Source organism: Sarcophilus harrisii, chromosome 1 (assembly GCF_902635505.1).
Source record: "Sarcophilus harrisii chromosome 1, mSarHar1.11, whole genome shotgun sequence".
Taxonomy (NCBI): Eukaryota; Metazoa; Chordata; class Mammalia; order Dasyuromorphia; family Dasyuridae; genus Sarcophilus; species Sarcophilus harrisii.
The window spans coordinates 272,998,864-273,026,075 of record NC_045426.1 but is presented as its reverse complement, the minus strand read 5'-3'; the positions used below and the strand labels follow the sequence as shown (position 1 = coordinate 273,026,075).

Below are 27,212 nucleotides of genomic sequence, written 5' to 3'. Positions count from 1 at the left end.
CCCCCCCCCACCCTTTTCCCTAACATCCCCCCTCCCCCAAATACTTAAATTTCCAAACCATCTAATAATCACCTTCCCAAACACACACTAAAGGCTAAAGTCAGGTGTCTGGTTGTCTAAAAGCAGGCGCATGCTCCCAGGGCTGATATTGGAAATGAGATATGATGGGGGCAGGCACTCTCATGCCATGCTTTCTTTTCACATGCATGGCAAAAAGGGAAATGAACTTGCAGAGGGGAAAAAGTAACTTGCAAGCTGATCACGGCAAGAATGGCAATATCAATCTCATTTCCCCCAGGGCTATGCAAAGGGTGAAAGGCTTGTAGGGCACAACCAAAATTAGATATAGGAAAAAATATTGAGGTTTTGTTATAATTATTTAGCATAGATGTATTAAATTTATAAAGTCAGTGACCATTTTTTCCCCCAACCATTGACTTTTTATATGTTTTTTTGTGGCTTACCTTTTTTTTTTTTTTTTTCTTATTTTAAAAAGGGCTAGAAAACAGAATGGATTTCTTATAGCTTATGCTACATAGCAAAAGAACCCATCATTTATATATCCAATACTGTCAGGTTAAAATCTTGCTTTAGGCATTTAAGAAAGCTGCAGATCATGTTAGTTAAAACAATGAGACCACAATGTTTTTAATGTTGGATATGCACTAAATAAATGTTAAATAATAACAAACAGGATGATTTGCTGAAGACAGATGGAAACTATGGCAGAAGTAATGGGTTTTAAAATAACCACTTTCAGAGAACTTGCAGTTAACCAAGATAAAAAACATCTAACAAACTTTTCTTCTCTACTCCAACACCCAAAAAAACAAACAAACAAAAATCCACAAACGAAAATGTTCCTTGTCTTGGAGATCCCACTCCCTTAATATAAGGAACACAAGTTCCTTGATTACTAAGCAGTAGGAACCTTGATACTGATCTTAAAGGATTGAAAAGGCCACACAGCACATAGGTCAGTGGCAAACCTGTTACAGCTCATCCCTCTGGCTTTCTGAGCTGCTGGCCCCATCAGCACATTTGGAAACAAAATATAGATAAATCAGAAAAATGCTTACACTACCAGATTCTCAGGACAGCTTCTGGGGTTGTGGGATGGGAGGAGAGAAGCTTGTTATCACTGAGAACTTCATTCTGGTGCCACATGACACAGGTCATGTCTACTTCGGGCTTCACTTTGGGGCCTGTCCTAATTGAAATATCACAGGTATGGGGCATAAAAAAAAATGACCACCAGTCCACCACCATGTTAAATGTGGTCCACAAACAAACAACCAGAGACCATTTCTTCAGAATGTCAGGGGAAGCCTTCACTAAAATAGTGTTTCTTGCATTTTCACGGTAATACAATGCTTCTCTCAGTGTTAACCAGGGACCCCACCCTCACCCTATTAATCTAAGTACATCTGCAAATACACGCTCACCAAACCGATAACCAAATTATTCTCTTGATCCCCGGCAACACATAAACCAACTAGCAATCAAATGGGAAAGCCCCAAGTATCAACCTCATGAGGGAGGCAGCCTGGATCCAATACTTGCCATTGGGAGAGGCCCTACAAGGAAACCTGCACTCAAAACAAATCAGGCCTGCTCAGCAGTTACTGTGACTTTGGCTCTTCTACATTTGGTGGATGCAGTCTCCCCAGTTGCAGTTTAAGAGTGAGCCTAATTCTACAAGAAATTAGCTTTGCTTTAGTTTGCAAAATTATTGGTTGGTTTGGTATTTTGTGGGTGGTTAGCTTATCAGTTTACCAGTGTTCACATTTACATGAAACCCCATTATCTGGGATTCTGAAAGCTCCAGGATGAGTGGGTGACTTTGTTCCACCACTGTTATTGATTTCTCCCCCAGAAAGACTCAGCCAGGGAATAAAATCTGTAATAGAGATTCTTATTCTCTGGAACTTTGTAAAAGCCTTTCACCAGAGGTGTCTTCCAGTGTAACTTGGCGGAGCAGTTGGGATCTGGAAATAAGGATAACAAATCCATAACTATGAACTCGATGCTTTCCCAAAGTCAATGTCAACATATGCACGGTTAGAAATTAAGTCATTAGGAGAAATAAATGATTCAGTAAGCAGTTGTTTTCAAATTGGCCAAACAAAGCAGAGCTCACGAAATAAATGTAAGCATAGTGGAAAGGGATTATTTTCTTATTCAGTGAAACTTCTTCATCCAAAAAACTTTATCCTTTAATAGTAAAACATTTCCTTATCAGCCCATCATGAAAATGGCCTAAATGACTCTTAATTCTACATCATCTACAAACCCTTTCCTCTTATTTTGAGCTACTGCCCTGTGGCATATTTATCCATGCTGGATAGAAACAGGTGGATTTAAACAACCAAAGTATCCAAGGCCTGATTCCAAATCATAATTATTGATGGCCTGGAGACCAAACACTTTATGACAGAGATTAGTTTGGGGGAAGGGTCCCATACCTCATAAAGGCTAATCCATGTTGCTGTTTATTTCTGATCTCCTGCCCAACTGATCTGTGAAATCCCACTCAAAAGTAAAAGAGCAAAACATCTAAATAAAACCTAGAGTTTCCTATGCTCAATGTACATTCACTAAAGAACCCCAATCATCAGCTCATGTTATTATGTTGAGTTAATGGAATCGGTACATGATTTAAAGAATGGAAATGTACTTGACATGTGTAAACAGGCTTATGAATTTTTTTTTTTTTTTAAAAGAAGCACATAGCCATGTTTGAAAATTAAATGTGGAGATGAGAATTCCTCTCTGGATCGCTACAGAAAAAGAAAATGCTTCCAGAAAAGGAAAATGGCCATGACCATGTTCTTGAAAGATTTGTTTGGCATCAGCTAGCTAACCCATTCTTGCCATGAGAACAGAGCAAGGCTTTAACATACTGACAGGCTGAACCATATCTGAGGGGAGGAAATGGTGACCTCCATGTGAGCAAGCTCTCCGAGTCTTTAGGGACCTCTTTCCAGAGAGTTCCCGGTGCTGACCCTTTGGGCACACAGGGTGACAGAGTGAAAGAGGGAAATCTCAGCTAGGCTGAACATCAACAAAATCTGGAAAAGATTATAATTTTAAGTTGGCTGGCCTTTCTTGAAAGGTGAATCAGCAGACACGGCTGAAGGTAAAGAATAGATTCTGGGTTGCTTACTGGCTTATTTATATTGTCAGGGACTACTGGTGATGTGGAATAGTCCCAATAGTCCCAAACTAACACATAAATTGATTAAATTCAGGTGGATGTTATCTTAAATATATGGAAGGGACTGGGGGAGAGAAAAATGTAAGCACTGCATGCACACTAGCTGCAAGTGATGTACTTTTTAGCTTTTGTCTTTTAAAAAGAGCAAGCAGTTTAAACGGTGCCGTTTATCCCCAATGAAGCTGTTCCCCAGGACTGTACATATGTAAGCTTCCTGCCATAGCATCACATTTTGATACTTACAGTCCCACCATTTAGCACAACTGCCATCTCAGTGGGCTGATAAACATTGCTTCTAAATGGAGCACTGGGTCGGTTTGCCAGACTACCATTTCGAAATCCTGCAGTTCGTAGAGCTAAAAGGGGGAAGAGAAAAAGAAAAGGGAGATACGATTTTTTTTTTGGTGGTTGTTTTCCTCCTGATGCATCAACACCCTGCTCCTGCCCCCACAGTTCACCCTCCCCTCATCACATGCCAGGCAAAAAACAAAAATCACAAAGAAGCTTTGTTCCCAGTCTCCTTTTCTAGCTAGTCAGGCATTTGTGGAGTTTGGAAAGTTTGTCCCTAAGTTAGTAAACTGCCTGGCATTTGTGGGAGAGAGAGGCTTGAACTTCCAGTCCTTGTTACTTGCTGACAAGTCTACTCAATTCTAATTCTGCCAGGCCAAGATGATAATATGTATCTTCCTGTATGCTGCTGACAAAACGATACTGTGTCTTTTAGTGCCTACTATGTGTCAGCCACTATCCTAGAAGCCCGGGATGCCCAGACAAAAGAAACCTAAAGTCTTGGGGTTGAAGAATTTTGCAACCCTCTGAAGTAGCTAGTCTGACACTGGAGCTGTGGCCACCATTCTGGTGCAGGTGATAAAATGCTGGTTGGGAGTCAAAATTTAGATTCAATGTAGATTGTGACCCCTATCCCGAGTATCTAGTACAATGCTCTACACACAATACTTAAATAATTATTTGTTACACTGGACTGAATTTAAATCCCACCTGATACTATCTATACTATGGGCAAAGTCTCTGAATCTCAGTTTTTCATCTGTAAAATGCAGAAATGCCAGCTATTTTCATCCTCATTTAATAATTGTTCTGCTAAAGAAATCCCTCTTAAATAAATCCTACACCAGAGAGCGTAGGAGCAAGCACAAGGTCTCATTAAACCATGTGTAATTAGTTATTTATACAAGCACCCAAATCATGCCTAGAAGCATCCTGAACTTCAGGAAGAGCAGACTTAGGTTTGGGTCAGGGAGCTGAAGAAAAAGAGATCTAATTTGGGAAATACTAAATGAAATACTTTTCTTTCTTTTTTCTTTTTTTTTTTTTTTTTTTTTTTTGCTGATGCAATTGGGGTTAAGTGACTTACCCAGGATCACACAGCTAGAAAGTATTAAGTGTCTGAGGTCAGATTTGACCGCAGGTCCTCCTGACTTCAGGGATGGTGGTCTAGCCACTGTACCATCTAGCTGCTCCGAAATACTTTTCCTAAGCATTTTCTGAGAATAAAATTGTATAGCCATCAGTAACACCTCTGGACATAGGGAACCAGGAATGGAAATATCACTTAAGCCAGAGGAACATTCAGAAGTTGTTTGCCATTTCCAATGCCTTTTCTGTGGATAATCTTCTTATTCTAGAACTGCAAATGTTTAATCTATATCAAATTTCTTGCTATCTGGGGGAGGAGGGGGAGTAAGAGGAAGAAAAATTTAGAATATAAGATTTTTCACAGCTGAATGTTGAAAACTATTTGCATGTATTTGGAAAAAATAAAATACTATTTTTAAAGAAAAGCATTTTATACATACTTTAAAATGCTAGAAAAACCAAAACAAAACAAAACCATATGCATGTCATCTGTCATAATCCAGGTTTCATTCTTCTCCTAAGTGTGAAAGAGAAGGCCAAATGCTAAGCTCTTACTTTGCTTTACTTCCTAAACCAGTGAACTGTTTATTTGGGGTATCTGAACTTCAGATCCTTCCTTCTGACTTCAAAGTCAGTGCTTTATCCACCTATCTGCTCTTTCCCACTTATATAATCAGAAAAGTAGCCCCTGTTTGACTATAGAGAAAACCAAGCTTTGTGCTTGTCTCTTTACTGATTAATTGGAGAAATGTGTCTATAGTTAGTTCCAAAAGCAGCTTGTTCTGGTCAACTCACTGAATCTCTCTATGTGCTCAAGGCAACATCAGTGGGAGGAAGGCCCTCACTTGAAAATTCCTAGCCTTGGGAAGCAGGGCTGGATGTTTCCTCTACTGATGAAATCACAGTCACTCCTATCTCCATCTCCAGAGCCCAATGGATTTCATTTAGTAGGTTTTTCAGGAACTGCAGGAAAATTGAAATTGTTCCCAATACCTTGGTGCTCCTGCTGCTGTCCAGGTGGCTCTAAAATGCCAATCCTTCCAGAAATTGCTCTCACCCCAGGAATCAGTGTGCTTAAACCCAGCCGAAACAAGTAAGCCTTGTATTGCTTTGTCTAAAACAATAACAAAGTGAGGCCTTTTCTCCAGACACACACAAAGAGAGCAGGCCCAAAGTTTGTTTCCAACTTGCTGAGTAACCAAAGCTCCAAGGAATGAATTAGTGAAAGGACTAAGTGGTAGAGATGAGCCAAACCCTTGACTTCCTCCATAGTGAGAGCTATGAATAAGGTTTTGCAGAAGTAGAAGATCATTATGTCTAAATCTCTCACTATAATAACAGAGATGAGATGATGTACATCACAGATGTTGCCTGGCCTACAAAACTCCCAAGGGCAGCCTGGACTAGATTAAGATTTAATTGGGAAAAATTTAACAACAACAAAAAAAAATTAACAAAATTTTAAAATAAGATAATAAAATAAAAAAAATAAGATAACAGATAAGGTGAATCTGTGGTTTTCTAAGTCAATCTGGTCTTCAAGAGTCTGCTTCTACTTGAGTTTAATATTACTGATATATAATCATATCCATGACAAAAGAATGCAGCCCTCGAAAGCAACTGCCAAATTTCTGGGCAGTCACTTCAGGGAATTCACTAAGGTGGGGGTGGGTGGAGGGGATAGACAGAGATAAAAATAGCTAGCATTTATATAGCACTTGACATATATTATCTCACTTGATCCTCACAACTGTGAGATAGGTGCTCTATTATCCCCTCATTTTTCAGATAAGGAAACTGAAGCAGGATCAAACAGCTACTAAGTGTCTGATATAGGATCTGAACTCAGGTCTTTCTTCACTGACTTCCAAGTCCCATCTATCCACTCCACTACCTTACTCCTTAGTATAAACATAAAGTAGCCCCTGGTTCAATGGGATCTTCATGTCCTAATCCCCAAACCTCTTTAGCCTCTGATCAATTGATATTCATGGAACTAAATATGTATTATTGTATCTGAGCCTCATTACCAACTTCCCCCTGCAAGAGACACTAAAGATGTCATTCCCCATTTTATAGACAAAGAAATCGAGATTTAGAGCAGTGAACTGGATTGCCCATAATAGTCACACAGCTGGGAAGTATCCAAAGGGATTTTTAACTCAGGATTTCTTCACTCCATTACTCTATCCACTATGGCCCCTAAAAAAAGTACTCTCTTGAAAAAGCACTTCATCTCATTCCTCTGAAAGGTGAATGTTTAACACATCTCTAAGGCTTTTGAAGTTGTGATTCAAGGTGCTAGATTTTTCAATGCATTTTAATTTCTTATCACTTCTGTCATGCTGGCACTGATATTAATAAGCAGAAGTCTGAGCAAGGTCTCTCTCTCAGGAAAAAGGAAGGAGACAGAGACTACTGAAATGAACTTTGTCACCAAATCATACCCATGAGTATAATTTTTCTCAGAATTACATTCTTTGCCCTAAGAACCTCTGCATTATAATACTGAAGTAGCAAACAAGGAAGGTGATAAGGGAGGGCAAAGTGGTCCTCTATCACTTGTATCATGTCAGTGAAACAAGAAGATTGAAACTGGAGACGACCAAGTTTTAATTAAATAGATCTTGCATGATTCTCTTAAATCAGATTTCACTGGCCTGAGATGAGGGCCATAGTTGTATGAAGGAGCCCAACTGGAGTGGTCTTGGGCTCCGGCTCCCTGAAATTCAAGACTCCTGCAGCTTATGCCAAGAATTCCAACAGCTGGTCTCAATAGTGGCTAAAGGACAAGTGCAGGAGGGCCCAGGCCATAGCAGATAAGGTTTCTGTTTGATGGATTTATGCCTGTGAGGAGTCTGTTTTGCTATGGGGGTCAGGATACAATTTGGGGCGAACTGTAAGGCTCCCCACTCCCTAACTTCAGGAAGTCAACTTTACACATAGCCAACTGGCAGTTATTTGCACTAATAAAGATGCAAAGTGATTTTTAACAGATTAAATAAAAAATGTAATCCTTTTGGCTCTTGAATACACCCAGGGGAAAGGGAGAACACATACCAAGACATCCACTCTCTATTTTTGTCTGGTCTGTCTTCATTGATTTGGTCCCAGAAGACTATGGATACTGGATTAAAAGGGGCAACCCTCATAAATCAGAATCAAAGGGCAGTTTGAGAAAACACTTTAGACTTCAAGTCAATTTTTTTAATTGTGGAAAACTAGAGCTCAGATGTGTCATGGCAGCTCAAGGAGACATAAGAAGGGAATTAGTAGAGAGGCAAGCTCTCCCATGGACCTAAGAGAGCCAAGACATTGAATGTGATGTATCAGACTTCTACTGGGGATGTTTCTTTCTCTCAGAGTATATAAAAGAAAGTAAAGCCATTTTCTACAAATACACACACACACACACACACACACACACACACTCACTCACTCAAAGGGACAGAGGATTCCTACCACTGTCTCAAACACAAGAGGGGGATCTTTAATTTTTCATATTGCTTGGACTAATTATACACAAATGCAGTTATAACTTATAGTCTTTGAGAGATATACTCAAAGGTTAGTTAAGCGACTTTCAAAGAGTCACACAGGTACAATGTGTCATGGGCAAGATTCAACATTCTATCTGTCATGCAACCTGTCTCTTACAACAGCAGTAGCACCTTACATTTAGGAAATGCTTTTAGGTCTGCAAAGAAAACACTGTATACACATTATTTCTTCTAATTTTCTCAACAACCCTGAGAAATAGGAGCTGGCTATTTAGTACCTCAATTTGCCAAAGCGAAAGGTGAGATTCAGGGAGGTCAGATGATTTTAACAAGGTCCCCCCAAACTAATTTCTGAGGCAATATTTAATCCAATTCTTCCCGATTGCAAGTCTAGTGCAAGAAATGGCTCTATCTACTACGCCCTACTGAGTGCAGGGTTCCCAGAGAATGTATTCTTATTCTGAAATGCATCTGGAGATTTGCTGCACTGGGGAAGAATGATGGGGAGGAACCTGCCCTCTCTTACGAATTTATTCCAATACTCACACAATTTCCTAGTGCTCACATCAAGCAAACCCAAGGATGTGGACTCTGCTATTGGGAAGAACAAATGACCACCTGATGGGCTGACTCAGCATTATCCTCTGTCACTTGTAGAACTGAACACACCTGTGAGCATTCTCCTTCCTCCTAGGATTCCTAGTAAGCAACTCCCAAATAATATACATTGAATAGTTAGCAAGGACTTAAGGACCTGCATTTACTGGTTGGTCACCTCTGTTCTACAGGTTCAGACAATTAGAAAAATTTACTTTTATTTAATTAACTATAGGATCTGAAATCACTTCAAAATGCTCCAATTGGTCAGCAAATGGGGTACGGAAGGAACAGTGTCTAGCTCTTCATCATCCAGTTGACAGACACCTACAGAAGCTAGAGACAAAGCTTGGTTCAAGTTACCTGCATTATGTTCATCCATTGAAAAAGCTTTGTTTTCCATGTAGCTCCGGGGAAGCTGAACATCTTCTTCAAATGCCGTCTCCCGCATCCTGGGCTGTGACGTGTCAAAGTAGTTGGGTGTATTCTCTTGCTGTGATGGGAGGATGGAGCAGTGCACTTCAGGAATAGCGTGGAAGATGACGAACACCCAGCCGCTGGACACCAGGGCGATGGCCAGGGTGGGGTCACTCCACACGTCCCCTTTCCTTAGTTCTGCATTGCCAAAAAGGTACATGGTCATCCAGGCCACCCAGATCAGGATGGAGAGGAAGGTGGTAAGGATGAGGCAAATCCCATTCTTCTTCCATTTCTTAAATTTCCCACAGAGAGTGAAGAGGGACAACCCCAGGGTCACCACCAGCAGAACCATGTCATAAATTAAGGCCAATGCAAAATCCATGGGTTCATAGCTGCAGGCTAGCTTTTTATCCCGGACCACGTTCAAGACCAGCCACTCTGTGGCAATAATGACCTGGACCAGCATCAGGCATATGGCCATACCGGCGAGATGCCAGCCCGAGGGGCTTTTCCCATGGCGAACCAGCCTCCGGACTCGCCACGCCTGGCTGAGCAAGCATGAGAAGCACAGGGCAAAGAGCACTCCCCACAAGAACCTCCTCGCTGAGCATATGGTCTCATCCTCTCGGATAATGAATGCGAAAGTCAGTCCAAACAACCCAAGGGTCCCCAGAAGGAACAGGAAGTTTAGGCCCAGGGGCCCCTTCTTCTCTTTGTCCTTGATGAATGGCAACCTCACCAAGAGGATCAGTATCAACAGCAGTGTGATCAGGGCCCCAGCCCCTGCCACTGCCTCCACCACGATTCCCCAAATGGCATCCAGGTCGCACAGGGACACGTACTGAGGGAGGAGGTCAAGCCCACAACCTCGAGAGGTGCTGGCGTTCTCTGAGGAGCCATAGCCGATCACAAAGAAGAGGAGAAATGAGAGGACCAGGTGGGTTCTCATTTTTCTCTCTGAAATGGCATAAATGTTTTTAAAAAGAGAAAAAAATCAATTAAAGACACCATCCTATAAACAAGCTTTTTTTTTTTTTTTTTTTTTTTTTAAATAGTGCAACATTTGAATTATTTTAAAGGGAGGAAGGTCTCCCACTTATTTCAAACTGTTCTTATTCTTTCAGGAAGACCCATCCCAAAAGGAAACCCTGTACCTTTGCTAGAGATCAAAGCTTATTTTATTAAAATTTATTATATTATAATCATTATAGCTTATCATTTCCAATTGCTCTTCATAGTAAGCCTATTGAATCTATGATCTGTCTCTGTCCACAGTTGTACTGAGCTACTTACTACAGCTGCTCCAATCCTTGCCTGCCCTCCAGCCACCCAAATAGCTGCAGTCCCAGGAGCTTCCATAAGTAAATGCAGTATTGATCATTTTCTTTGTCTCTAAAGTCGCTCTGAGCCATCTCCCAGCCAAAGAGCTTCAAATCCTAGTCACCTCAGAGGGAGCATAAGGTTTGATGAATTATTTATGTTGTATAGATAAAAACTGCATTGAGTTATAGTTGATTTCCACTTCCACCACCTCAAAACCTCAGGGAGACTGGAGAGTACCTATCGTGTGGGCATGATGACAATAGCTGATAAACAACTCTAAGCTCTATCTACTGGATTAAAAACCACTGCAGAAAACAGGGAACCCTTAAAAGAGAACTGACAGTGTAGCATTGGGGTTACAAGATCTAACTTTGAGAACTAAGAAGATATGAGTTCAACACCTGTGTCTGTGAACATATTGAACTAGCTGTGTGATACTGAGAAATGTAGTTTCTCATTAAAATCCTACTTTTACAGAGGAACTGCATTGGGTTTAAGGAGTTTCCATCCTCAAAGATGAATCACAGATGCAGAAGCTCTCCAGCCTTACCCCAAACACATAAAATTTTGACTTTTTCCTGTGTATCTATTGTTTGGGAGATTCACAGGATCTTAGAGATTTTATACCTCTATTAGATCTTAAGAGTTACCCAGAAAGGGACAGAGTAGTGGAATCAAAAGAGTAAAGGCTTTGGAATCAAAGGACTGGATTTAGATCCTACCTAACTGATGCTTACCAGCCATTTGACCTTATTGTTCAATCCTGACTCTTTGGGACCCCAACTTAGAGATTTCTTAGCAAAGATACTAGAGTGGTTTGCCATTTCCTTTTCCAGCTCATTTTACACACAAAAAACCGAGGCAAACAGGATTAAATGACTTTTCCAGGGTATCGCAGCAATAAGTGTCTGAGATTGGATTTGAATGCAAGAAGATGAGTCTTCTTGACTCTGGCACTATTCACTGAATCCCCTAGCTGCCCAATTTGATATTGTGCAAATATTTAATAGTTCTTGGCCTTGGCTTCCTTTATGTATAAAATTAGGTACTTGGGCTCTAAGTCTATTATCTTAGATAAGATCCCATTATCTTTCCCCAAGTTTTCTATTATCCATGGTGAAAGGGGGCCCCTGATTGAGAAAATTTTGTGAGAATTTTCATTTAGAAATAGAGCTGAAGAGATCACTAGGCAGACTCCATATTTAATAATGCTCACATTCTTCACAGCACAATTCCAGACATACTGCAAATGACTTGTCAATTCACCTATAAAATTTATTTTTTCACAATTATCTCAACTATCTAAGTTAGCTTTTATTTATAATATACACAGTTATAAATTTTACTAAGGAATTCTATGATCAAATAAGTTTGGTTTTATAGTATCAACCTAGAATTTAATTTCTAAACAGAAAAGGGTATCAAGGATTTGGGGGACCTGCACTGAAAGAAGAGCCCAAACTAGCAACTAGGGGGACTAATTTGCAGTTTGACTATTCTTGTTACATGGGTACTGAGCTCCGTTGTCTTGACCAATGGGATAAAGCCCTCATTGTCTTTCTTCTATTGTGGGTTGTCTAATGGCACTAATCTCAATTGGGGCACATGAGAGGATGTCAGAGTGACTAAAGTAGACCCACCACTACCTTATTGTGTGACCATGAATAGGATCACTCCAGTCTAGAGCTTCTTTTCTTTGATAAAAAGATTAGATGATTTCTAAGGTTCCTTCCTGTCCAAATCTGTAGGAGGACCACAAAGGCATGTGATAGCACTAGCTCTTAGTTGAATTTTCAAGGTCAATAATCCTTCTGCTCTCCTTTAAAGTGTTTCCTTTATTCTTCTTTGTTCCTATTTATCTACCCTCAGTAACTTTGAGTTCCTTCACTGGCGATAATGTTTGTTGTTGACATTGTGTTGTTTTCGACGGTTGGTGACCCTATTTTTAGGGTTTCTTGGTAAAATTAGTGAAGTGGTTTGTTATTTCCTTCTCCAGTTTATTTTACAGATGAGGAAGTCAGACAAACAGGGTTGAATGATTAGCTCAGGGTCACCCAGCTAGTAAATGTCTGAGGCCACATTTGAACTCCTGAAGGAGAATTTTCCACATTCCAAGTCCAGTACTCTATATATCATACTACCTACCTAGCTACCCCAGGCTATTGTGTAAAGTCATAATAAAGAAGACACAGAAAGCCTGGGGCAGGCATAAGGACCAAGGAGGGTTCACCAGATTTACAAACTTGGCTCTTGTTCAGAGAATACCAGTTTTCAAGCCAACAACCAAGTGGAAGCCTGGAAGTCTCACAAGCCAAATCCCATTACCCAGGAACCTTCCTTCTGACAAAACTAATCCTTTAGCCTGGCTGACTGAGCCATTCCAGGGGAGTGGAAGCAACAATAGCTGATTTAGAACCCAAAGATCTGATTTCTAATCCCAATCTGCCACTTACTACCTGCATGGCCTTGGACAAATTACTTCTGGGTTCCAGGGAATCTAGAATAGCTGAAACTCTTCTGCACCTATATCCGGTTGTTTGACTCATGGCTATAAAGCTTTTACTCCACTCCAATTACAACCAATTCTGATCCATTATACAATTTTATAAAACAAATACTTTTTCTGGGACTGATTCCTCTCACAGTCACTTTCTATAATGAGGTAACTTAAAGGTTGTTTGTTCGAAGAAGATCTTAAAGAAGGGGTAACCTGGTTGTTTATGCTCTCAAGTACTAGCTGATTTTCAGTTCTCTTTCCTTACAAGCACTCATTCTATGTACTTAGCAAATCATTCTTCCTTTCAGAAATAATTCTCTCTTCCTTTCTCCTTTGCTTCCCTTCCTTCCCCCTCTAAGAGATTAGAGGAAAGAAAGAGAGTTATAAGGATTAGTAAATGCTTGACTTTTTTTGTCTACTTTTACTGGGTTCCCTTCTTTATATTTGAACAGATCCGGTAGTAACTCTTTGTTTATAGTTCTAAATAAAATTTCATTTCAAACAATGGATTCATTTGGACCAAGTTTCATTATAGCCAATCAATTCAGATATGCCTCTGGGATATAACAAATGCGACCCTGGGTATATAAAATTGGTATACAATTCAAAAATTTACTGATAATAAATCATAATTTTTCAATCCCTATGTTCAGTTATGTGACCCCACATGGGAGCGTGACCCACACTTTAAGAAGCTTTGGACTAGATGACCTTTCCTATTACAAGATGAGGTATAAGAAGACAAGGATGCTTTTTTTTTGCTCATTTTGCTTGTCATTTAGCTGGTTCTTAATAAATGTTTACAGATTGAGCCAGTGGGAGAGCTGGTGGAAATGCCAAATCTAAGTCATTTTCTCAGATGGACTAGTGATCGGATCAATAGCATTTATTTCAGCTGCATCCAAAGGGAGAAGACACCTTGAGAATCTCTTTTTTTCTGGCAGCTGTTTAATATAATCATCTGGGAGAAAAACCCTTTCAGAGAGGACACTGCCTGCTAGGAATTATACAGAAAAAAGCCCCATTGGATTCTACTGGTGTTTATTGGAACACACAGGGAATTAAGTTATGGTCAGTGCTCAGTATGCTTTTTACAAGAGGGTAAATAATATTTTACATTTATATAAATCTTTAAGGTTTACAAAGTACTTTATATATAACAATTTGATTGATCAACAACTCTGTGTTACTCTGGTGCCTGTCAGTGGGTAGAATGCAGGGCCTGGACTCAGAAAAACCCGAGTTCAAATCCAGCCTCAGATACTTTCTAACTGTGTGACCCTGGGCAAATCACGTAACTCTGTTTTCCAGTTTCCTCATCAATAAAATGGGGATAATAATAGCATGTACCTCCTAAAGTTATAAAAGATCAAATGAGATCATAAAAGTGAAGCACTAAGTGTGGGCTTAGCATAGTACCAGGCCAAAACTAAACACCAAAAGGCAAACACTAGCTCTGTGGCCCTAAGCAAGTCACTTAGTCCTAATTTGCCTCTGTTTCCTTATCTGTAAAATGAGCTGGAAAAGGAAATTGCAAACCATTCCAGTATCTCTGCCAAGAAAACCCCAAATGGGGTCACACAGAACCTGGATGTGACTGAAAATGACTGAACAACTATTGTAATAATCGCTTTTTTACAAACAAGGGAACTTGAGGCTCAGTGTCATAAAGTCAAACAGCTGGCAAACCCCCAAGTCAGAATTTACTCCCAAAGTTTTTCAGACTCCAGGCCAGTCCTCTTTCTTCCTCTACTGGAGGTGACCATATCTTTCATCTTTTCTTACTTCTTCAATTCTGTTGCCAGCTGTATGGGCCACATGACCTTGGTCTAACAGGCACCTATTTACCCCGCCAGGGCTCCAAGGTGACAACACAACAAGAGCCCCAGGATCAAACCTTTGTTTACACAGTAGATCCCAACCTTGCTCGTTTCTATCGGCAAACATTCTGCTGACTCACTGCTTGCTTTCTCACAACCAAGTATAAACGAGTCACCTTCTCCTTCTCCGCTTTCCTTAAAATTGAATTGTGGGTTCAATCAATTACTACCAGATTCAGTTATTTCCTGAAGTCTCTGCATGTTCCATGTGGAGGGCAAAACTGTGTTTACTCCCCAGAGTGACCCATCCTCCTTCTAAGAATGACACTATCAGTCGTGACAGTGTAGTACAATGGACCTCAGATGTGGATCCAAATGCTATCTCTGACAAAGACTGATAATCTCCTCCCCGAAAAAAATCTCTTTATCTCTGGGTGTCGGGCAACTAAGTCTGTAAATTGCAGAGTGTTTGCCATGGCAGAGAAATCAGAAGAGGGAGTTTGCAGTTTGCTCACTGGGATTTCTCTATCCAATGAAATCACAGTAATGATCCTCTCCTTACATTCCAGCGGTGGACAGCTACTGGCACAGTGGGTAGAGTGCTGGACCTGAGTTCAAGTTCAAATCTGGCTTCAGATTTCACATTGGACAAGTCATTTACCCTAGGTCTGCCTCATGTGTAAAATGAAGATAATAATAGCATCGATTTCCTATCTGTGTGGATAAAAATGAGATGTGCCAAACCCTGTAAAGGTCTCCCAGCTGCATGGGCTCAGGGCATTTGCACCTGTTCATGCTCATTCTCCCCTCCTCTTGTTTCAAAGCTCTCCTATGGCATTCCAGTCAGCCAGTGAGCTAAATGAACATATCTACCAGACTTCCCAGGTTATTTGCAAAGAGGAGTGTCCCATTTTGCTGCTGGCCTGCCTCATACCAACTACAGAAACATCCTTTCAGGTCCTTTCCTAAATAGGATCCCAAACTCTCCACAAAAATATTCACTAAGCCCCACAGGGATTCCTCCTCACATGATTCAGCCAAGAATAGCCCTTCAAATTTCCCATAACAAAAGCCACTAGAGTCAAGTCAGAAATTCACTGTAGGTGAGTTAAAATGCAGGGTTGGAAACACTAAAAGATAAGTCCCCCAAAAGTAAATAAAGCCATTCTCTAACATAAGCTTCAAAAATTGAAGACTCTAATATCCTTTCCATAATCAGGAGATAAGATCAGTAGTAGAAAGAGGTCCAACAAATAATAATTATTGTGTCATTTGTTGATCCCATTTGGGTCAATACTATCAATAGTATCCATGAAGTTTTCCTGGCAAAGAAACTGAAGTGATCTGCCATTTCCTTCTCCAGCTTATTTCACAGATGAAGAAACTGAAGCAAACAGAGTTAAGTGACTTGCCCAACACAACCAGTAAGTGTCTGAGGCCAGATTTGAACTCAGGAGGAGAAGGTTTTTTTGACATCAGATCTGGCACTTAACCTATCTCACCATCTAGGTACCTATTATATCTCAAGGTTGCATTAAACACTTGTTTTTGTTTGTCCCTCAGGAAAAAGATACAAAGAAAGTTATAAGACAGTTCTAGCTCTCAAGAGTCCACCATCTTACTGGAGGCAGGGTGGGCAATATGCACACAACTGTGTACAAACAAGCTGTATACAGGAAAAATTGGAGATAATCAAACAAGAGGAAAAGCAATAGCATTAAGGGAGACTCAGAGAGGCTGCTCCCAAGATTACTCGATAATCAATTCTGATGGATGTGACTTTTTCCATGTGATTCAAGCTAGTTCTAATGATTTTATGATGGAAAGAATTATCTCTACCCAGAGAGAGGACTGTGAGGACTTAGTGTGAATCACAACATTGTATTTTCACCTTTGTAATGTTGTTTGCTTGCTTTTTTTTCCCCCCTCATTTTTTCCCTTTTTGATCTGATTTTTCTTGTGGAAGTATGTATAGAAGAACTGTGTATTTAACATGTTGGATTACTTGCTGAATAGGGAAGGGATGGGGTGAAGGGAGAAAAACTGGAACACAAATGTTTGCAAGGGTGAATCTATTATGCATAGATTTTGAAATGGTTTAATTTTTTTGAAATATAAAATTTGAAAATAAAAAGCTTTAATAAAAAAAGAAGGAAAGGTTGCTCCCAGGACTTTTGATTCCAAATCCAGACTTTTTTCCACCATACCACATTGACACTAGGGAGCAGTAAGATTTCTATCCTCTAATATTCTCAACAACTAGGTGGCAGTGTGGACAGAATGTCTAACTTGGAAGCAAGAAGACCTGAATTCAATTCCTGCCTTAGTCCTTTATTCATTGTATGACCTTGGATAAATCACTTAACCTGTTTGTCTCAATTTCCTCAATTATAAAATGAGAATAATAGTCTCTACTTCTGGGGTTGTTGCAAGGATCAAAAAGGATAATAATTGCTTGGCACAGAGTAAACATTATATAAATATTAGCTATGATGGTGATGTATGGGGGAGTTCCCAAAATTATTCCACTGGCTCTGGTGCCTTCCCTTCCTCATCCATTAAGTACAGAACAATCTACACTAATTAATCTACACTAACTACTGTAGCCTTTTCTGATTACAGAAAAAAATGCATACAAAGTAAATATATGGTAATTTACCTCATATTATTTCCCTATAATTCTGGCAGTGATAAAAAAAAAACAGGATGAGATTTAGTTCTGTCAGTGCAAGATGTAGCAACTATTGACCTAATTTTTTAAAAAGTTATTTATTGGTTTGGTTTATCTATGATAATAACATTTATAAGAATAGAGTAATAAATTATTTTCAACCTGTATCACTTCATTTGATCTTCACAAAAAATATAAATTATTTCATATATTATCCCCATTTTAAAAATGATGAAAGTGAAGATTAAGGAGAGTCAGAAAACTAAATATTAGAGCTTGAAAAAATGGAAAGGTATGTAAAAAGCAGTGAAGAGGCATCAGAGAACCTGTATCATTCCTGGACTGCAACTAACTAAACTGTAAAATGAGGATCAGAAGGTCATAGAGAGAAATGAAAAGGGTCTTAGAAACCACCTAGCACTATTCCATTTTACAAAAAATAAAACTGGGAGCCAGAAACAAGTCTCATACAATGACCTGTACTAGGCACTGTGATAAACACTGGGGATACAAAGAGGCAAAAGAAAGTCCCTGCTCTGACTAATGGGGGAAATAACAAGCAAACAAACATGGACAAAGCAAGCTATGCAGGATAAATAGGAAAGAATTAACTGAGAGAAGACCTAGCAATTGAGGGGCTGGAAAGCCTTCTAAAAAGGCAGATTGTGTCCCACCCAGGGTCTGAGTTCAAATTTGAGCTCAAGACACTAGCTGTGTCATCTTTAATAAGTCCTTTAACCTCTGCTTTAATCCACTGAAGAAAGAAATGGAAAAATATTCCACTATTTTTGTCAAGAAAATGCCATGAACAGTACAGTCCAAAGAGTCATGAAAAGTTGGATATAAATAAACAAACAAAAAAGGCCCAGATTTGAACTTGGTTCCATTTGAAGGGAACTTGTCAGTTTACTCCCTCCCTAATACCAAAAAGTCCTTAATCTACTCGAGAGCATTTTTCCTCGTCTCTCCTGACTTTGTCTTTATCCGCGAAGTATCTCACTAACTCCTTCCTGATTTGATCCTTCAAGATAACATCTCAACAGTTCTTGGTTTTCAAAACATCCCTTATCTCCCCAATTCTCTCCTGGTTTCTCCCCCTTCCTTCGGTCTATAAAAATCACCCCTTCCCAAAATATGGCACAAAATCGTACTTGGATTTTAACCAAGACCTTTACTAGATGTACCTTTTAGAAGGGAAAATGACTCATTGTGATCCTTCAAATCTTTGCACCTCATCTCTGCACTCCTGAACCTTATCACATGACCACCACTTTGACTTTGTCTTTTTTTAAATCATTATCTGAAAACTGTGGACTTTAAAAACCAAATTTGTTTTCATAACTGGATTTCTACACACACAAACACAACCCAATAACAACAACAAATTATTTGAATATAACTGGTTTGGGAATTAAAGGATCTGAATTCAAAATTCTACTTCAGATGGTATGTTACAAAGTAAGAAACTTAACTTTCCCTGATCTCACTTTGTTCATTTGTAAAAAGAACATCCCTAAAGTAATCTTCTTCAACTCTAAAAATATAGGGCCATGTCTTTGAATCCCAAGTCTCTGTTCTTTTGAATCCCAAGTCTACACAAAAAAGTTCTTGTTTTTGTTGTACCTGTGAACATGGGACCAAGTTAAGTTGCAGGATGGCTCCAGGTACAAAAGTTCAATTCTGTAAAGTTCAAGTGTGGGGTTTAAAATTCCAAAGGAAAAATAAGATTGGGGGGGGGGGCACTTTCTGTAACTTTGGAGTATAATAAAACATGCTAATTCTATAGAGCTCAGTATTTTTCAAGTCCTACTGAACTTCACAATTGAACCAGTAAGGGAGAGCTGGGATAACATGCTTCTCATTTTACAGATGAAGAAACAGAGGCCCAGGGAGATGATGTCTAGATGACAGTCAGCACCCAGTGGCAAAACCAGCACTAAAATCTAGTGATTTGAGAAAGTTCTATTCCCTCCTTTGACATTAATTTTTCTGTGATTCTGGGCAAATCACCTCTGAGAACTTCAGTGTCCTCATCCATAAAAATGGGGACAGTAACAGGGTTATCTATGAGGCTCAAATAAGATAACAATATATGTGAAGCACTTTTAACATTTTAAAATGCTCTACAAATACCAGTTATTATGATTGTACAGAATAGCCAAATTCTATAGTACCATTACTGATAGGAATCCTAACAGCCATCTATCCAAGAAATAGTAGTGATCAAGGATTGAAGAATGAAGTCAGGAGGCATTGTAAATCACAGTCTCCTCTCCCCCCATTAGTGCCATTGTTTCCAAAGAGATATTTGAATTATTCCAAATTGGGGAGGGGGGGTTCTAAGAAATGAGTTCCTCCTCTATTCTCCATCCCTTTCTAAATTCCCATATTAAAAATGCCTGATGAGATTTAAAGTTAGCCCAATGGCAGACATCTGTAGGTAATGATGGAAGGAACACAAGCAACAAACCCAGTATTTCTATTTAACTTCAAAAGGTATAAAACATTAAAATGGAAAATCAGGCTAATATATCCATTACCTTTGGTATGACCTAAACTCCTGGACACCGGAACTGAGATGAAGCTGCTTTAACCATCCTGATTTAAACATATACACTGGAAAGAAAGGTCCACAATTAAGCGATAGGTTACGCGCGAGAGAACTCAATTTTCTAGTGAGCTGTGGTTCATTGAGCTTGAAAGAAATGCAGTAAACAATCCTTCAGAAGAGGGCTCCTTTAACCACTCTGTCGAGCCACTCAAATGATGCCTCTGAGCACAAAAGATAGCTTCAGGACAACAACCTTTGTAGCCTGCTGGCACTGCAAATGCTCCCTGTTCTGAGCTTGGTACTTCCCATTCTCTCCCTGTGTCTCCCTCCCACCCCCCCATGCACACATACACACATAGTATATTTCATTCATGTCATGTAAACCTCATGTGACCGAGCTCTTCTAGACTGGCCAGTTACCATGGAGATGGTGTTACATGGATAACCCACTGTCAGTCCATCTCCCGTTTCCGATCCTTTGCTTTATTATAAAGCAAACAAGGAGTCAAGAATAAAAACAGAAGACTTCTTTAAGGCAAAGGGGTCTTGACCTGACAATGGGGACTTTAAAAACAGATTTTTTTCATAAATATATTTCTCACATAAAACCCCCTGTATTTCAATATATCTGGTTTCCTTTGTAATCTGATGAATTTTAAAAATATTCTTCTAAGAAGAGGTCTATGGGTTTCACCAGACCAACAAAAGAGTCCAGGACACACAAATAAGTTAACAACCCCAGATTTATGAGAATGTATTCCCTTAGGATGACTAATAAGTAATCCCAGCAGAGTATAGAAACAAGGTGATTTTCCTTTGGGGAAATCTAAGAACACTGAAAGTAAAAATGGGTAAGGGTTCCTTCAGCTTTGTTGAAGTACTAATATTGATGAGGAGGGGGCAGGAAGAGGAAGTTGTTATTCAGCTGTGTTCCATCTTTGTGACCCCATTTGGAGTATTCTTGGCAAAGATATAGGAGTGACTTGTCATTTCCTTCTCAGTTCATTTTACAAATGAGGAAACTGAGGCAAACAGGGCACAGAGATGAAAGAAACATTTATTAAATGCCAGGCACTGTACTTAACAATGAGTTAGTAAAATAGTTTCATAGCACTTTAAGATTTAACAATTTTAAGAATCACAGATATTTTATTCACATTCTCCAGAGTGGAGAAACTTTAAGTAAGATTAAGTGAATTCAAGGAGGCCCCCAAACCTGAATTCAAACTCAGTTTCTCCAACTTTAAGTTCAGTGTTCTTTTAGGTTGGTACAGTGGGAAAAATCCTGGATGAAGAGTCAGAGGACTGAAGTTCAAATTTTACCCCTAATGCTTACTACCTATTTAACCCAACCAAGGCTTCTCCCAAGGCTTCATTTTCTTCTTCTTTCTAGTGTCTTAAACTACAGTTAGATGGTCCCTAAAATGTCTTTCATCTCAAGATCTATAACCTTAATCCACTGAGGGACTTCAAAAGCTCTTTCCCAAACTCTATGTTGAAGACAGCTGTCTTTATCTAATTAGATTTAAAGCATCCTAGGATGACACCTAGGTGACAGTCACTTCTCCGTGCCTCTGGGGTTCATAGAAGGTTTATGGATAGATTTCATGAGTCCATGAACTTGGATGGGGGGAACAATCTTGTATTTTCATTAACTTCTAACTGAAATTTAGTACTTCTTTCCATAAAAAACCTCCCACAAAACATTTTAACAAATGTTAATTTTTTATGTTTTTCCTAGAATGCCAAAGGGGCCCAGGATAGAAAATTGGTTATGAACACTTGATGTAGATCAAAACACTCAGAATAATAGTAAAAGAAGCCAGATACCAGCTTTCTCTTAAGACACAGTATTGGAGCCAGGTTAAATGACTATAAGCTAAATTGTACAATATTTCAGAGTCTGATTCTTTTTGTACAGCAAAATAACGTTTTGGTCATGTATACTTATTGTGTATCTAATTTATATTTTAATGTACTTAACATCTACTGGTCATCCTGCCATCTGGGGGAGGGGGTGGGGGATAAGAGGTGAAAAATTGGAACAAGAGGTTTGGCAATTGTTAATGCTGTAAAGTTACCCATGCATATAACCTATAAATAAAAGGCTATTAAATAAAATTTAAAAAAATGACTATAAGCTAGATTATCTTCTTCCCCATAAATTCTATTGAACCAAGCTAATAAAGGGTTGTTTATAGAGGCTTTCCTCCCAAAAGAAAGGCGGAATTCTTCACCTGAAGCAAAAATAGCCATAGTTCCCAGCTTATCTAAGTTCCCAGCTTATCCTTCTGGAACCAGAAATTTCTGCTCTGACTTAGAAAAAACTAATTCTTTAAAGAAGTGAAGCCACACTTTTAATACCTAATTTGAAAAAATGAGTTTGGGGGCCCCTTACTTAAGCTTTGGAATACTTAATAAAAGACAATTCCCTGAATCTCTATTAGTACTTAAAATTTTTCAATACTTATATTGATTTTCCCAATAATCCAGTAAGGGAAAGTGACTATCATTAGATTGTAAGCTTCTTCAGGGCAGGAACTATCTTTTGCCTCTTTTTGTATCCCAGGTGCCAGTACCTGGCATATAATAGGTGCTTCCAATGTTTAATGATTACTAATTTATATCATGTTTCTTGTTTTACAGAAGAAGAAACTGAGAGGAAGTGACTATGAATCTTAAAAGTTAGTGACAGAATGCAAAATACAAGTTCTTGATTCCTACTTCACAAGTTAATATGAGAAAAGTCAGGCTGGATAGCCTCAACCCTATTCAGAAAGAGAATATTTTAAATCTTTATTAAAGGCATAAAGGCAGTCAGGTGGATCAGTGGATAAGAGTGCTGGACAGAAAGACCTGAGTTTGAATCTGATCTCAGACACCTAATAGCTGTGTGTCCCAAAACAAATGGAGAAAGAAATGGCAAACCACTTTAGTATCTTTGCCAAGAAAACCTCATGGACAAGATGGGCATGCTATGGTCCGTGAAATCAGAGTCATACAAATTTGAATAACAACCAGGAACAAAAGGGATTCATTGAATTAATGTTTGTTAAGATCTTATAATGCCAATTCAGTTTTGAATCCCACCTGAGATGCCAGCTGTATGATCTTGGGCAAGTCAATTTCTCAGTTCAGTTTTCTCATACATAAAGTGCTCTCCAAGGTTCTTTCCAGCTCTATATTTACAATCCTAGGTGCTGGACATATAAAAGTCCCTGCCCCATTCAAAAAGCTTATATTTCAGAATGTTCTCACTGGCTCCTGAACTCCTTCAGGTTCTAGCAAAAGTCCCACATTACAAGTCTTTCCCACATCTCACTTGGTTTGTGAAAACCTTCCCTCTGAGGTGATCTTCACTTCATTCTCTACGTGGTATACCCTAATGTAGCAGTTTGCATGATCCCTTCCCCTCCCCCCCATTATTCTGAGAAGAAAAAAAAGATTGTCTGTTGTCTTCTTTGTAGTCTTAGCAATTAGCAAAATCCCTGGCATATATAATGGTGCTTAATAAATGCTTGTTGATTTTATTTGGCTGAAATATTTTGTAGGAAATGGTAAGCTACCCAATTCATCAACCCCAAGCACTGGCTCTCCAGAGAAAGAACAAAGAGTTAAGATGGATCTCTCCTCCAGAGAGCCTGGTGTTTTTTCATCTATCTCATCAGCCCTGTGGTTTTAGCCTTTTCTTGTCAGTGTAGATAACAGTCAGCAAGACTTTAGGGCACAAATAGCTGGGCTGAATCATCAGGAGAATTCGTTCCACCCTTTCCTACCATTCATTTCTTAGCTTCCTCACAACCAATTTATCTCAAACACAGGCAAAACCTAACCTACTCAACTCCTAGATTTAGCTCTAAAGAAATCCCTTTCGGTATGTAAATACAGTTGTGAGAATGTCTCCATGAATATGCAAAACAGCCCTGAGCCTGTAAATAAAAGCAATCATTTAAATGCAAATGATATTCCAGACCATTCCTTTCAGGACTGGCAGATTTCCCTAGGTTGTGATAGAGAAAATTCTACTAATTTTGAACTGTATTTAAGAAATCAGATAGTTCTGCGAAGGGACATTATTTGTTCTAAATAACTCTTAACATAGGGGTCCAGGTCTTCGGTCAGATCCAAAGAGCACACTTTGGGAGGGCTAAGAATCCAGTGAAACTGGAGTCAGAGGTGCTCAAGCCCTGGGGCTTAATATATCTTTGTCTGCACATCACCCATTAGTGACAACCGGCACCTCCTCAGATAATGGAGGTTTAATTCCATTAATTTTGCATCTAGACACCAAGCCAATTGGCACAGAATGGTGAGGAGCCAGTGGCGCTAGTCTGTATAAAACCAGTACCTATCTCTCCCAGTTCATTGCTATAGCTACTAAGAGTTGCTTTGAGGTAAATCAGACCCCAGGGAGCTTCGGGTCTTAGAAGAGGCAGAAACAAGGGGACAAACTGCAAAAAAAATGTCCTCCTGTTAAGTAGGTAGAAAATCTGTCATTAGATAGAAAATTCCTCATGATCTTTAGTACGTAATTTCTGAAACACTTTTAAACATCTGTGTCTTAAAGTGCTGAGATTTCTTTTTTACTCCCTATCCCACCCCCCCTACTCCCCCCTCTAAGTATTACACATCTCTCCAGCCTGGGCATCCAGCACTCCATCTGGCTCCAGTACACAGAATCAACCCTTCTGACTTAAGCCCTAGGGCAATGAATAGAGAGGAAGAACAATTTACACAGTGGTTCGAATGCAAAATTGGTGGGAATTGTAAATTCAATAATAAGACCTAAATTTGCATACCATTAGACTGCCTCCAGTCAAAATACACAGACCCTCATTCCCAAATTCTCCTACATTCCTCTCCCCTTTAAAAAAATCTCAGCAATCTCTTTAGGAATATGGGTCAAGTTCAGGGGCACACTGGGCAGAGAGGAAGTTAAGTTACCAGGATCACACATCAAAAGAAGGTCTTTGCCAATTTGAAGCCCACTCTATCTATTACTCCATAGGGCCTATCCAATAAAAAGGGAGGGTCTTCTTAAAGAGATTGAAATGCGGTAGGGAGATTAGAACTCATATACATATTGCTGTTTCCTCTCATTTCTGTGACCCTATCAAGATAATTGGAGGCCTGAGGGGGGCCCCAAGTCATCCATTTTCTTTACATCCCTTATTTAGTAAGGTAGTTTAGTATTATGGGAATAACATAGAATTTGGATCCCCGGAGACTTGAGCTCAAACCCTGGCTCAGTTAGTTATTGAGTGTCTTCATGACCTTGAGTTATCATTTAACTTCTCAAGAGCTTCAGAGTTCCTAAATGAAGATATTGGACTGACTAGAATTCGATCCATAAGATCATAACCAGAAAAGCCAACTCTTTCAAAATCTTATGGCTGATAGGACGACCCACAGTACTCTGCCTTGATCAAAGGGTATCTGTAATATTGTGTTCAGAGGTAGGAAGGCAAGTTTCCTCTTGGTTTTAGAGATAGATAATGATCTCTAAGGATTCTCCCAATCTCCTAGTACTGGCCAGTGACGGGATGCAAATGAAATTAAACAATATTTGCTAATCAATTCCGTGCTTTTTCTTCTGATAGAGGTATCAGCTTTTCAAAAAGATGGAAAGGAGACAGCCACATGGGGGAGTTAAAGACCCTGGACCACCCTAGGGTCCATCCAAAGAAAATCTCAACTATAATGACAGGTCCCCTAGAGCCAACTTTTAGGAGCTGAAATAGGAAAGAGTAAAAATGCATTGCACTCTGGCCCACATATCTGCTCCTACCAGAAGCCTGGGGAGCTGAACAACAACGCAGAGCTGAATCGTCAGAGGCTGGTGGGGGTCCCTGGGGTCAACAACCCTACAAAGGAGCAGGACTTTTTGAGGAGCTGAGGTGGGCTAGTACTCCCTCCCTCCCCCATTAAGGTCCCGACCTTCTCACAGCAGCAAATATTTCCCAGCCACCATATCCTTCAACCAGATGTACTATTGTATTCAATGACCTTCTCTCCATCTCTTCTCTCTCTCCCCTCCTCCTCCCCAACCCAGCAATCGTCCTCTTCCATAGAGGCATAGATAGACAAAAAAACTGAGGAAACTGAGAAGACAGCTATATAAGCTTGAGCCATGTAAGCTACTAACCCCAGGTCTTTTATGCTCTGGCAATCTGCCATCAGCCCCCAAGTCCTGGCTGTAGGCTGCAGTCTCCTTACAAGCTTTTCCCTCATAGCTCTCCTCGTCACATTCCCCAAGGTGCTCTTCTAATCACTACGGTCCCTCGAGTCTCCAGCTCAGGTTTCCCCCTTTTCTTCTCTAATTCTGCATCGTCTCCAGCCCAGATTTCCTCTAGTGTTATGTGCCCCCCGTTTCTCCACTTGTCTCCAGTCCGCAGTGACTCCATTCTGGACAATACGAAGCAATACCCGCAACAACCTTCGCTCTGCAGGTGTGGGCCAGGCACTGGTTTCCAAAGGGGACTAGGGGATGCCTCCCCTGCTGTGAGTCGAAGATGGTCTGACTACCTTCCACTTAAGAGCTTCAAGGAACTGACCCCTGCTCCAATTCCTCCGCAGGAGCTCCCTCTACCCCCTCCATTTCATACCCAGACCCTCTCCCGTCTTTCCTGAAACAATCACCTCCAAGCCTGGCCCCGCTGCGCCCTTTGCGGCTCCTCTCTGGATGCGGCCACGCAGGGGCCTCCTCCCAGCTCCCCAATAATTTTCCCCCCCCCCCCCCCATTTGTCTCACTCAGTCCCTGCGGCGGTCCTCGGATGATACAGGGGGATGACACTCTCCGGGATGGAAGACGCTGTACAGAGCTCTTCCCGCCGAAGAAAAGTTTCTCAAGGGCCTGGAAAGCCATCCCCTCCTTCCCCGCCATCCCCATGCCCACCGTCCTCCCGCTGGGGCAGAACTCCTCGGCAACCGCATCGCACTCACCCGCCCCGGCGGCCCCACAGCCGGACGGATTCTCCCGCTTCTCCAGCAGTCGCCACTGAAGTCACATTTCTGCAGAGCGGTCTCCCCTTCCCCTGCCCTCCCCCCCAACCCCTAGTCCCGGCTCCAGCTCCCCCAGATGCCCTCACTGCATTGCCGCGCACGGCCCCCCTGCGCCCTGTGGCCGCTGCTGGCGACGTCTCCGGACCGCTTAGGTTCTGGCTCTGACTGCGGCTCCAGCCCCGTTCCAGCAGCGGTCCCGGATTTCGCCGTCAGCCCTGTCGCCTGCCTGTATCCAG

At 40.4% G+C, this 27,212-nt stretch overlaps 1 protein-coding gene across 2 annotated transcripts; it reads right to left on the bottom strand.

Moving 5' to 3' along the window:
• Window positions 1-30: 30 nt before the first annotated feature.
• GPRC5B (G protein-coupled receptor class C group 5 member B) lies at window positions 31-27,212 on the bottom strand. Of its 2 annotated transcripts, XM_031942595.1 has the most exons (5): window positions 26,917-27,212; window positions 19,963-20,038; window positions 9,055-10,068; window positions 3,461-3,573; window positions 31-1,988 (listed from the first exon to the last, which is right to left on the bottom strand). In XM_031942595.1, exons 3-5 carry the CDS (start codon window positions 10,058-10,060, stop codon window positions 1,944-1,946), a joined length of 1,164 nt encoding a protein of 387 aa, XP_031798455.1. In that variant the 5' UTR covers window positions 10,061-10,068; window positions 19,963-20,038; window positions 26,917-27,212; the 3' UTR covers window positions 31-1,943. The 2 variants fall into 2 exon arrangements, with proteins under 2 accessions (XP_031798455.1, XP_012398196.1); XM_012542742.3 differs by lacking the exon at window positions 19,963-20,038 and having other exon boundaries at window positions 26,917-27,211.